General features: G+C 41.5%; 3 protein-coding genes across 8 annotated transcripts; 1 reads left to right on the top strand and 2 right to left on the bottom strand.

The window, feature by feature from the left end:
- The first annotated feature begins 159 nt into the window (after positions 1-159).
- On the top strand, positions 160-4485 carry dbr1 (debranching RNA lariats 1). 3 transcript variants are annotated; one of them, XM_003961690.3, is made up of 9 exons: positions 160-379; positions 706-926; positions 1015-1139; positions 1391-1471; positions 1556-1641; positions 1732-1956; positions 2040-2117; positions 2190-2335; positions 2611-4485. In XM_003961690.3, the coding sequence occupies exons 2-9, from the start codon at positions 730-732 to the stop codon at positions 3362-3364; spliced, it is 1692 nt and encodes a 563-aa protein (XP_003961739.2). In that variant the 5' UTR covers positions 160-379; positions 706-729; the 3' UTR covers positions 3365-4485. The 3 variants fall into 3 exon arrangements, with proteins under 3 accessions (XP_003961739.2, XP_029705776.1, XP_011605617.2); XM_029849916.1 differs by having other exon boundaries at positions 161-355; positions 697-926; XM_011607315.2 differs by having other exon boundaries at positions 165-379; positions 697-926.
- Positions 4486-4830: 345 nt separating this feature from the next.
- On the bottom strand, positions 4831-9115 carry rab5b (RAB5B, member RAS oncogene family). Of its 3 annotated transcripts, none has more exons than XM_003961691.3 (6): positions 9014-9115; positions 7914-8178; positions 7679-7830; positions 7102-7224; positions 6518-6611; positions 4831-5934 (listed from the first exon to the last, which is right to left on the bottom strand). In XM_003961691.3, exons 2-6 carry the CDS (start codon positions 8077-8079, stop codon positions 5819-5821), a joined length of 651 nt encoding a protein of 216 aa, XP_003961740.1. In that variant the 5' UTR covers positions 8080-8178; positions 9014-9115; the 3' UTR covers positions 4831-5818. The 3 variants fall into 3 exon arrangements, with proteins under 3 accessions (XP_003961740.1, XP_011605655.1, XP_029705811.1); XM_011607353.2 differs by having other exon boundaries at positions 7914-8183; positions 9014-9099; XM_029849951.1 differs by lacking the exon at positions 9014-9115 and adding an exon at positions 8421-8988 and having other exon boundaries at positions 7914-8183.
- A 1103-nt stretch (positions 9116-10218) lies between these two features.
- LOC115251289 (kinesin-like protein KIN-4C) lies at positions 10219-11464 on the bottom strand. 2 transcript variants are annotated; one of them, XM_029843006.1, is made up of 2 exons: positions 10412-11464; positions 10219-10308 (listed from the first exon to the last, which is right to left on the bottom strand). In XM_029843006.1, exons 1-2 carry the CDS (start codon positions 11348-11350, stop codon positions 10255-10257), a joined length of 993 nt encoding a protein of 330 aa, XP_029698866.1. In that variant the 5' UTR covers positions 11351-11464; the 3' UTR covers positions 10219-10254. The 2 variants fall into 2 exon arrangements, with proteins under 2 accessions (XP_029698866.1, XP_029698860.1); XM_029843000.1 differs by having other exon boundaries at positions 10231-10311.
- Positions 11465-12455: the final 991 nt, after the last annotated feature.

Here is a 12455-nt window from a genome sequence, read left to right as displayed (position 1 = left end):
ATGATGACGTTATGTGTGTATATATACATTGTAGAATTAAAAATATGAGCCAATTTGTACAATATTTACTGTGTGTCTGACTATGTATGTTTGCACATTTAATATATGCATTGCACATTTTATATATTCATTCTACATTTCCCTTTTCGCGGCGGCCTGTAGAGCACCTTGATTGATTACTCAACTGTTGACCACTTGGTGGCAGTGAAGCAGGATTTCGTTGTTCTTAAACGATTATTAAATTCGAAGAAGAAGAAAACGTAGAAGAAGAATTACAGTGTGCGCAAAGCTAATATGTTGTTTTAACTCTTTCCCGACAATACTTTAACCCGTTTCATTGCACTATATACATTTCGTGTTCCTTTTAAAATTCATTTCCGTAAGTATAAAGTTTAATACAACCATAATTTAAAGGTGATACGACACGGCTAACCTGGTGCAGCTAAGCTATCTATCTTAACTAATTCATAGTTAAGATATCGGATACCATTTATCTGAAGTAGTAATAATCTAGAGAATTTTTAGAAATTCAGTTTGCATAAATTACCTCAACGTTTAAACCTTTTTGGCGTAGCAGTTGGTGTCGGTTTTCTTGTGTAGTCTTATATCCCATTGAAGACCAAAAGCTGTTATCAAGCATTGCAAAGCTGAAAGCTGTGTACAGTTTTGTTTCAACCCAAGTTTCCTGACATTCAGATTTTTCAGAACTTATAGCATTATCTGCCTGCGATGAAGATCGCAGTGGAGGGCTGCTGCCATGGGGAGCTGGACAAGATCTATGAAACAATTGCCTATATGGAGAAGAAGGAAGGTGTGAAAGTGGACTTGCTGCTATGTTGTGGAGATTTCCAGGCAGTTCGGAATGAGGAAGACATGAAGTGTATGGCGGTACCAGCAAAATACAGAACGATGCAGACTTTTTACAAGTAAGCCTTTTTGGCCTTGTTATTTTTTTAAATACATTCTTGCACAAGACATAATAAACAACACACATTTTAATTTGATCAATTTCAGGTACTATTCTGGAGAGAAGAAGGCTCCAGTACTGACCATCTTCATTGGAGGGAACCATGAAGCTTCAAATCACCTACAGGAGCTGCCATATGGAGGCTGGGTGGCACCCAATATTTATTTTCTTGGTAAGGGCAGCAAGTATTCCTTTTAAATATTAAGCTTCAGCCATGAAGAGCAGCTGACATCTAATTTGACTAATTCATTGAAATCATACACTTCATCATTCGGGGGTCAGGCCTTGGGATTCTGTAAAACGCCTAGAAACAATTTTGATTGTAACAGATGCTATATAAATTAAAATTGATTTGATTAGAGATTTCATTTGAACAAGGAATCTTATGCGCAATGTTTTTTGTTTGTTTTTAAATTTTCCCAGGTTATGCTGGAATTGTTCGCTACAAAGGGATTAGAATTGGTGGCCTATCTGGAATTTTCAAATCACGTGATTACAGAAAAGGTGGGTGAATCTTTATGATGAAATGCATGATTTATGATTATATGCATTACCTAGTCCATTTACATATTTTTTGTGCTTTTTAAGGCCATCATGAATTCCCTCCATACAATCCTGACACACTTCGGAGTGTTTATCACATCCGAAACATGGAGGTATTCAAATTAAAACAGGTAAATGTTGTCAACTTTTTATTGAAAAGAACACATACCGGTAGTTGTTTGGGAGTACTGAAGAGAGATTTTTAAATATTTTGCATCAAGGTCCAGATGCCTGTAGATATTTTCATGAGCCATGATTGGCCTCGTGGAATCTACCACTATGGGACTACTGAGGAGCTGCTTCGAAAGAAGAAATTTCTCCGACAAGAAGTGGAGACCAACACTCTGGGAAGTCCTCCTGCAGAGGAGCTGTTGGCTCATCTCCAGCCCAACTACTGGTTCTCTGCACATCTTCATGTGAAATTTGCAGCTGTTATGCAGCATCTGGTAAGACTGTAGTGTTGCTGATGGCTGGTGCTCTACTCAAAGCTTTTTAAACATTTTAATAATCCTATCAATTTTGTCTTCAGCCTAAAGGTAAAGCTTCTCCACGTGTTACTAAATTCCTTTCACTGGACAAATGTCTACCCTATCGAGAATTCTTACAGGTGAGAGAGTGTTTGTGTATAAATTACTTTAGTTGAAAATTCAAATCTGTAACCTTTTCACCTGCATTAAAGATTGTGGATGTTCCTGAGAGACTGGGCTCATCGGATGGTCTTGAGTATGATCCAGAATGGCTTGCAATTTTGAAGGCTACCAACAGTCTTCAAAGGACCACCCCAGTCCTGTGGAACCCACCGGAGAATAATGGCCTCCATGAACGGTATATTGATATTTAGACTAAGTAATACAGACAAATTACCGGTAAAAGTAAAATGCCTTAAATAAAGGACTATACAGTTAAGTCCAGGAGTATTTTGTGAAGAGATTTGTCATGTGTTTGTTACATTTCGGTAATGACCATGTCATTGATCCAGTCCAATGATTATTAGATACCCATTTGATTACAACATTTTTGCCTCTTTGTTGTCAGTATGTTGACCGATCTTCAGGGTTTGTGGTCACGTGTTTGTTACAGTGTTCTTCTTCATCCATCAGGTGGGACTTCAGTGCTTCAGAAGCAGCTATGATGGAGGCGGTAAAGGATCTGAATGGGGAACTTGCCATTCCAGACAACTTTACCCGGACTGTGCGATCTTATGATCCCAACAGGCCTCAGCCTCATGCCAACCCCAGATGCCATACCAACCCTCAGACCACTGAGCTTTGTGCCCTGTTGGGCCTCACAGACCTCTGTGCCAAGGCAGCACACTTGAGCGAGGGCTCTGGGAGAGCTGCTCCTGGAGAAGAGGAGGAGGAATGGGAGGATGGACAGAGCATGGGAAGTGCAGATGAGCAGAGTGAGTATCCAAGCGACACCTCTGGAATGTCGAGATCATTTAATCCCGATGAGATTACTATAGAGGATGAGTGGGATGAGGAAGCTGGAGAGCAGGAAATGCAGGAGCTTGAGGTTATTTCAGAGGTCAAAGCTGCAGTGGCGTTTCAGACCCACCGTCCTATGGTTTTACCCAAACCCATCTCGGACGTCTCACCCTCTCATTTGTCTCATCTGAGCGAACTTGCCCCTACCGCCCACTCAACTCCCACTACAGCCCAGAGTCAGCAGCGTAATGATGAGGTTGAGGATCCTGCCTCTGTCACACGAATACTAAAGCGCAACAGCGACGAAGCAGGAGATGGTAGTGGCAGAGGTGTGACTCCCAGACTCAAGCGGAGGAACCAGGTGATCTACAGTGCTGTGGATGATGAGGACGAGGAGGCAGGAGGCAGGACGACACCCGTGTTATAGTGTACAATTTGTTTAAGGAACAATTTACTCCTAAAACATTTATGTATGTATATTTCAGGGTCACTGGGAGGGTATGTGCACCCTCCCAGTGACCCTGAAATGGATAAGGCGGAAGAAACTGAGATGAGAAGAGATATTTATGTATATTTATTGCACTTGCCTCATACCCCTAGAGCTGATATTGACCTTGGGGTTAGAAGGTATTAGATGGCACATAAATACACAAGAGAACTCTTTTTAAAACTTTCTATTTCCAGAAATTGTCACTCAGTTGCGTGATATTTTTTTTGTCCAGTTTTATGGAGCACCATAACTGCTTAATGAAAAATTAAGGCATCGTGGAGTTCTTTTAATTGTCTCGGCCATTGTGGGTTTGCAGATGCACACAATGCTCTACAGAAAGCTTTTGTACATTTTTTAAGACTGAATGAGTCCAGACGTAATTGTGATTAGAATGAAACCGAAAAAATATCCTACATAATAGACAGTTCGTCCAGTGCCTTTAAAAAGAATTCAGTCCCTTTGAGAATGACCTCGTTTTATTGTCTTTAATTGAATCCCAATTTCAAGGAATAGATTTCTTTCCACTTTAAACCCAGCCAAATTTTGGCATAAAGTTTGAACATTAAGTAGAACTCACCACAGCCTTCACTGTGTTGTCGTTATCATTGTGTGGTTTTCAAACTACCGGTATTGGTTTGCTAGAAAGAAATAATACTAATGAGAATCTCTATTTTAACAACATCTCATTTCTGCCAGGACTCTCATTTTTCGCCAGTTGATCGTAACTGTACTTATGATGAATTGATCCCAATTTTATGTAAAAAGGATTTGGGCGAAACATTGAAGGGGTGAAGGGGAATGTTTTTAAAAGCACTCTATGGCTGTCATAAAATAACGAAGGGATGTTAAGTTGGGACATGAGGATCTCAAGAAAATGGCAGTTTATGAGATTGTCAACAATGATGAGCAGCACTCCAGCTATGAGGAGAGCCTTTTGTTTTTTAATAGATCTGATTTATAGAACTTGTTTTTCCATTTTAGTTCTGGCTTATGTGTAGTACAGGAAGCCCAAAGCAGAATTTTTATGTAATAAAAATATTTGGTTTATGATATCAGTTTTTTTTGTGTCAGAATATTTATTCACTGTTTCCATTGACGGTTAATATCAAACTCATCTTTCAGGTTTTCCCCATTTTATTTTTTTAGAATGATTAAATATTGTATTAGCGTCGGTACCTTTGGAGGCAGTTACAGGCTCCAGTTTCCATCAGTTTACCCCACAAGTTTTGCACATCAGGATATTGAGTGAAGTCTCGACTCTTCAGTGAAGGAGAAATGAGTTTGTAGCTTCTCCAGATTTTCATTTTTCAATAAAAATGTAAAATTTTGATGCCACCTTGTCATTCTAAATCTGATGATTTATTTTACCGGACAAAAAGTATAAAACAGCATTTTTTTTTTTCTCAATCCAACATGCTTTTATTTAGATTTCCAATTCAACACAGAACATTCTCCCTCTGTCACATTTTCTTTTACTCTAAACAAAAAACATCCATTATCACAAGTGTTACTGAGCAGAAGAACAAATGTCTCCCTTGTGTCATCCTGTATGTGTTGGTTCATACCTCGGTCATTAGTTTATTTGCCGTTCATGTGTGTATATGTAGTAGTCCCAGGAACAGGCTAATCGAGACATTGGTGTAGATTTGTGCACATAAACACACTGACAGAAGATAAATCTGTTATATCAACACAAAGAGGAAAATTTACTCATAAATAACCAGAATAGTTTGCTGTTGATGTGTCATTATTGAGTAGTTCACATTCTGATCCAATCTGGATAACATGACCCGCCTGCACTCTTGGAACTCTGATCACTGAGCTGAACATAATCAATACAATTATTGAAACACTGATGTTGTGGTTCATCCTACACAACCTATTGCCGAGTCATTGGTCCAGGACATCAATACTCACTCTGCCCCACACAGTCACACAAAGAAAACTGGCAACAGGCACTTCAGTTTTTCATTATATTAATTTAAAACAAATTCATAGACAAAGCAAGTAGACACAGCGCTACACTAACCTAGTTTATTTTCTCCTCACTTGTTTTTTTTCATACTCTGCTGTTCGTTTTATGGATTTTTTACAATCTGGGAGTGACTGAAATGATGCAGGGAAGGGTAGGAACAAATCCAAAAAGAGTGCTAACACACAACAGGCCTACTTTACTCCCATCAGTCTTCACAGACCTCTGATTTTTTTTCTTTTCCCAACCGCCGGGTCTCAGCTGGTCTGGTATCCCTCTCCTTGTGTCCCTGACCTTCGGGGTGCTGGATAGGATGGATGGGGGAAAAGGGGCCAGACCCATCCCTTGCTGATAGAAGGCTGATGGTTGAGGGGCTGTAGAGGTGTGCATGATGGGCTACTGCTGGGATGTGCAGAGGTTTAGTTCCCCCCACAGCAGGCTCTAGTGGAGTGGGTGTCGGGATCTTGCAGGTTTACGCCCCGATGACGCACTGCGTGTGTCGGGTTCTGGGTGTCTGTTTTTGGCATTTTTTTGGCTAAAAAAAATAAACAAGTATGTTATCTAAATATGAATGATTTACCTCTATCACAAATGCATCCAGAGACAAGTCAGCATGTGACCACACGTGATACATGTATCAGGACACTACCCTGCATTGTCACCTACACTTCAGAGGTAAAGTAGTGCCTTCATATGTCCTTGGACAGTGGATGGAAAGAGAAGAGAAGAGAGAGAAGATCCAGGCTGACATGGGGAGAACCCTAAAACTGGAAAGGGCCTGGCGCTGAAACTGGACGACCTCTGCTGTAACTGATGAAAAGGTGCTCACCTCTGCATCATCAGAGTTTAAAATAGCTCACTGTGGCTAATACAGGGCTGATGATGACTGCTGAAATGCCTGCTGTCGGGGCAAGGACAGATCGCTCTCATACAGTGTTTACCCAGTGCTGATTCTATCTATTTAGTAATTTATAGTTCTATATTTAATGGGGACTATGGATGTTACAGATAAGCTTATATATGCTGAGGCCATCTGGTAAAGGTTAGGCTGTGTTTTAGATTACACGTACTGTATGTGAAAATACAGATTTCTAGAGGGATAACAGACGGTTGCTCACCAATAGCCAGAAAGAGGTCGTTGACGTTCATGGCTGTTTTAGCAGAAGTCTCCATAAACAGCAGGCCAGTGTCTTCAGCATATGTCTGGGCCTCCTGTATCACACAGCACAACACCAATGAAGCCCAGCAGTAATAGAATAGGGGAATTAGAGATCACAGTGACAGGCAGTCACATCAGAAGTATTGCGTCCAATTTCCTGTTTGATTTGCATTCCCACTGCACCTAAAAGTTGCAGGAACTTTATTTGAATCAGGCTAATGATGTATGAGGGAGATGTCCAGCTCTCATAGCTTCTCTTCTTTTGCTCCATTTTCAAAATGATGAAAATACAGAGAAATTAGTAGACATTAAATAAACAAGTTTGCATCCGCAAACAGGCTTAAACAAATGGGTTCCACCAGTCAGTGTTCTTCAGCACACACCCTAGTAATTTAAAAGTTCCTGAAGTAGAAAATGGGGTATTCTATCACATCTCCAAAGTGAACTACTGATTGCTAATAATAAAGCAAGAAAATCTATTGACAAACTAATGAGCATATTCACTGCTACCCCAGTGTCTTAACTGACAGCACAGTGTGTTACCTCAAACTCCACTAGCCTCCTCTCTGCAAGGTCAGCTTTGTTGCCAGCTAGAGCAATGACGATGTTTGGACTGGCCTGCCTCTGCAGTTCCTTCACCCAGGCTTTGGCCCTCTCAAAGGTCTCCTGCAGCAACACAGCCCAGATCAAATAAACCAGCAACCAAAGGCGGAGATTTATCCATCCCTCAGTCTAATGAAAGCGACTGCTCCTGCGGCTGATGTGCCCACGGAGCTGCGCAGGTTCACCTTTACAGAGCTTCACTGCTACACCCAGCAAAGGACAGAAGAGATGATTTAGTGTTGCCGCTTAGTGCACATAATGCTGTTGAGCCAGTGGCAGGTAGTAATAAAACAGTAGTAATATAAGGGGTGGGTCCATGTTTGAAATTCATTTAAGAATTAGAATTTTAAAAATAAAATTGCCTCTCTTAAGTGTAATGCACAACCATAACTAACAAACTAAGATGATGAATTTGTCATCATCAGCAACAATTCTATATCACATTTGATATTTATTGGTTTTGAACATTGAACCGAGCTGCAGGAACGAGGAAAATAACTCAGCGATTGTTTCGTACCGGCTTGGTGATGTCAAAAACAACAATGGCCGCCTGAGCACCGCGGTAGTACATGGGAGCCAGGCTGTGGTACCGCTCTTGTCCCGCAGTGTCCCATATCTCAAACTTGACTGTGGTGTCGTCCAGACACACCGACTGAGCCAGGAAGGCGGCTGCGCACACAAAAGGACTGGTCACAACACTTTTAAGGGGCTCTCTCATTCGCATGTCCACTAAGAAAGATGCTGCTTCTCACCTCCTATGGTTGTTTCCTGGAACTCATCAAACTGTCCTTTGACAAACCGCAGCACCAGGCTGGATTTGCCTACAGCCATGTCACCCAGCAGCACCAGTTTGAATTGACAGATCTTGGTCTGAGGCAGGGTGCTGTTGGAGCGGACTCCACTCCCTCTGGAGTTCATAGCAGCCTTTATTGGAGACGGCTGGGGGTGCTGGGCCTCCTCCTTCTCTGGAGTGAAGCTCTCACGCTGTCTTCCAAACTGAATATGGTCAGGTTTTCTCTGTCCCGGCAGAATGAAGCCGGGTTAGGGCATGTCGCTCTAGAACATGCTAGGACAACAAAGAGTTTGCAGGACCAGACCCTCAGAAACACAACCCCTACAACTGATGTCACAGCAGATTCCCATAACAACCACCTCATGCCAAAATTGAACAGATCCAAGGTGAGTATAGTGGTACTTTATTTACTGTGGCATCTATTGTATGTGAAAAGGATTGCAACAGAGGTGTGGTGTCGCCTCACATCGCTGGCTGAGACAGGTGAGACCTCACATAGGAACCAGGTTTTTGTTGTTGTTTACATTTGAATATGAGGGGCCCTCGGCCAGGGTCATGGTTACCTGTTATGGTTGGTTGTACAACAACAAAACAACACTGAAGATGCTGATTAGACAGAATCCAAATAATCTTGGTTGGATTTCCAAGTCATGATTACTCCAAGAGTATGTTTTAGAGAGATAGTAGCAGATCTGCAATTCATGTGATTTTTATAGACCTTGCAGAGGACCGTCTCATCACTGACTGTGCAGTCTGTGCAGCCAGGGCAGTGTTGCTCTGCTCCCCCAACCATCCAGTGCACCGACTGGGCTGTTGTCTTTGTATGACTGTGTTCATTCACTCCACACACCTCAGCGTAATGACGTCGGTGTGTGGACATCGGGAACCACCGTCTTTAGTCCATGTTATCACATCAATCGGTAGGCGCTAACGGTGTTCGGGTCGACCGACACCACACCTGACCCGAGTTCCATATTGCGACGTGTAGTTCAACCAGCAGCTACAACACGTCACACTTTAACACGGACACTTACAGAGGGGACTATAAATAACATTTACCGTGCCTGTTGTTGCTTGTGTCGCGCAGCTTCTCTGTTGTCACTCCGACTATCAGCTGCTCGCAAAACCTTTGCACTTCCTGTATGGCTGCGCATGCGCACTGAGCGCCGCAGTGTCAGTTTTGGCGTCAGGAGACGCATTGTCTGCGACATAATCTGACACAAAAAACAGAATTCACTCACTAAAAATAACCTCCCTGATCTGGGTAGATTTTGCTCATGCCTTGGATGAAGTGAAACTGTATTTAGGAAAAAAAGAAAGCTGTGACGATCTCATCCAATCCCTTTTCAACCTGAGGTTAATTTGCATTTATTTTGTAGGTGCTCCTTCTCATGTTTCTGCCGTTTTACTATTATTTGTTAATTATTTACACCTATACATTGTTGTTGTTTTTTTAAAATCTTATTCTAAATTTTAATATTTATTTTGCACCCATTTTGTGTAAAGGCCTAAAATTTAAAAACCAACTTAAAGTATAGGGACTTAAGATGCTTTAGTTCCTAAAGCTGAGCACCTGAGCAATAACCTGCACCTCTGTAACCTCTCTATCTTGCTATCGGTAAATATCTTGAGTTGTCTGCAGCCTGCAGACCTTTTGGTAATTGTGCTCCACTCACTCAAAAAGACTGTAGTCCCCACTAAGGATCAGTAAATTGCTTGGCTTCCAACTCAGATGACCGTGATTTCTTCAACACAAGGCAGAGAAACCACTGTCATTGTGTCTTCCAGGGGTGGGTGATTTCCTGATAGTTGAATGACAGTATCAGCAAACAGTTAATAGAATGTAGCATTACTCCTTTTTGAAAGTAATTGTAATAGTTTTACACTCCCACAAAACAACCAGATTTTTTGTATGCATGACAAATTCCATTCTATAGATCCCATCAAACCTTTAACAAAATAATTCACAGATATTTTGTAATATATTGATATTTATGACTTTATTTGCATGGGTGTCTTTCTTTTTTTTTCACGTCCATTTTAAATAGGATAATTCTACTTTTTTTAAGGCTATGTGTTTAATTACACACATTAAGGAACAAAGCACAAATAAAAGCCAATAATGGGGAAAAAGTAAATATAAAAAAAGAAGCTATAAATTTAGTTCAGAAACTGTTTTTTTCTGCATCTGAGGAAACACTATGTTCACTTTCCATCCCAGTTTCTGTTGTCATCTGGGTGGAAGAATGGGACAGCGTGATGGTGGGGGGGGGGGGGGGGGGGGGGGGACCAGGAGACCTTTAGCTTGATAAACACTTTGGTATCCAGCTCCAGAATTTGCTTTTCTTCTTTTTCTGCTTTGTGAACAGAAGAGCAAACAAATATTTTAGATTTCACCTCAAACAGCTGATATTTTAAAACATTTTCATCATTTTAAGTAGATTTGAGGGAACTGACCTGAAGCTGGACCTTCTCCACATGGAGATGCTGAATCTCCTGCTGGAGTCTGGTCTCCTCCTTTTTTTCCTCCTGTACTTTTCTCTCTGTTTGGATCATCTGGTTTATAATGTTCTCCCAGTGGTCACAGAGGTCGTACAGGTGGTTTATGGCCGTGTTATCTGGTCCACAGGGCTCCGTGCTGACACTCTCTTCTTTTCTGGAGAGTTGTTTCTGGCCCTGTTCAGCCACTATTACCTGGAGCTCTTTCTCCAGCCTGGAGCTCTTTTCCTCACTCTCTCTCAGAGCAGCCTCAGTCTGGGTCAGCAAGGCCAAGGTGTCCACATGAGCTTCACTCCTCAAGCTCTTTTCCCTGAACTGCTCCTCTCTTTCTGGCAGGACCTCTCTGGGTTGTCCCACCTCCTCTTCAAGGCTCCCTTCAGAGTTTTGCAGCTCTTGGGAGTCACTGATGTCAGTCACAGGAACATTGATCTGAAGCCCGATGTCGACTTTCGTGGGCTGATCATCGACCCCGTTCAGTTCATCCTGGATTTCACCTGTCTGAAGGCCGATGTCGACTTTTTTGGGCTGATCATCGACCCCGTTCAGTTCATCCTGGATTTCACCTATCTGAAGCCCGATGTCGACTTTCGTGGGCTGATCATCGACCCCATTCATTTCATCCTGGATTTCACCTGTCTGGTTGAAGCCTTTTCTCAAATCCAGTTGCTGTTGTAGAGACGCTGTCTCTTCATCCTTTTTCTTGTTCAGCTCTTTGACCTGCTGGAGTTTGTCGTTTAAGTCTCTGTTGTGCTGTTCAGCGTAGAACACTTGTCTTCCCAGCGTGTCACATTTCTGTTGCAGCTCATGGAGTTGTTTCTTCCAGTACGCCCTCTCTTTAAGCACCAGGCCATTTTCTGGACTCTCAAAGTCTCTGGGATGCTCTCTCGGTCTCCCCATCAACTCTGTCTCTGCATTAACAGTCTGAATAAACAAGAAAAAATAGGATTAAACATCAAAGAATGCATCAGTTAATATTCCTATTTTTGTAAATGCACTTTATAAAAACATTTCCAAATAAAGAATAAAATATTAAAGCAACCCAAACCAAGACTCCTCTCCAAATGTTCAGTTCCCAAATAAATTTATTTAAAATAAATGAATAAATCACTATGAGGAAGTAAAAACAGAATTTATCTCATATCACTTAAGAAAATCAACCAGATCATCTTACCTTTCTGACGTTTCTCTTCTGTTGCCACATTTTGGTTTGTTTCTGAGTTAAATTCTTACTGTTGTAGCCAAAAGTAGCAACACTCTCACAGACACAGTTTTGTATGACTTGTTTAAGAGAAATGCCCGAGATAAATGAAGTAGATTAATTTTTTTGTTTAATCTTTGGGTTGTCCTTTTGTCTTTGATCCTTGCCTCATCTTCTGTCCATTGATCTGTGATTCGTGACGTCATCGCACGCTACCTTATATCCCCAGAGGACACCATAACGTTTAACGTTGTAATTAATCACTTACAGCATAAAATATCACATCAACGCAAGGAATATATTTTTGGGAGATTCATCTGCATTATAATGGAGCCGTTCTGACAGATCATCGGGATCCCAGAAAGTCAAAGTCTGACAAAATGACTTGGCAATGGGTTGCGCGCTCCCACTACTTTTTATTTTTTTTTTGAGCGGTGCGCATGTCCTGCAACAGAGATATGGAAAGGTTGATTACGTTTTTTTCCATTTTTATTCGAGTTGATTCTTAACAGATTTCGTTTTGTGTGCTTCTTTGTGAATGAGGGATCGTGTTCCCTATTTCGTGTTTGGTTTATTCTCATTAAACGGGACTTAAGAAGACCCCAGTGCAATTGCGAGTGTGATTGTTTTGGATCTTTCTTCGACCTCCACACAACCAAGACTGTTCCAACACAGATCACCTTCTGTATGCAAGCGTGGGCCTTCTACACTGTACATGTTTAGCACGCATGCCACGCACTTAATCACTGTTATTTAGAGTTATCATCGATGCCATGATCATTAGCAATGAGCCATAAAACCAGG

Source organism: Takifugu rubripes, chromosome 1 (assembly GCF_901000725.2).
Source record: "Takifugu rubripes chromosome 1, fTakRub1.2, whole genome shotgun sequence".
NCBI classification, from domain to species: Eukaryota; Metazoa; Chordata; class Actinopteri; order Tetraodontiformes; family Tetraodontidae; genus Takifugu; species Takifugu rubripes.
This window is presented reverse-complemented; position numbering and strand designations above follow the sequence as displayed.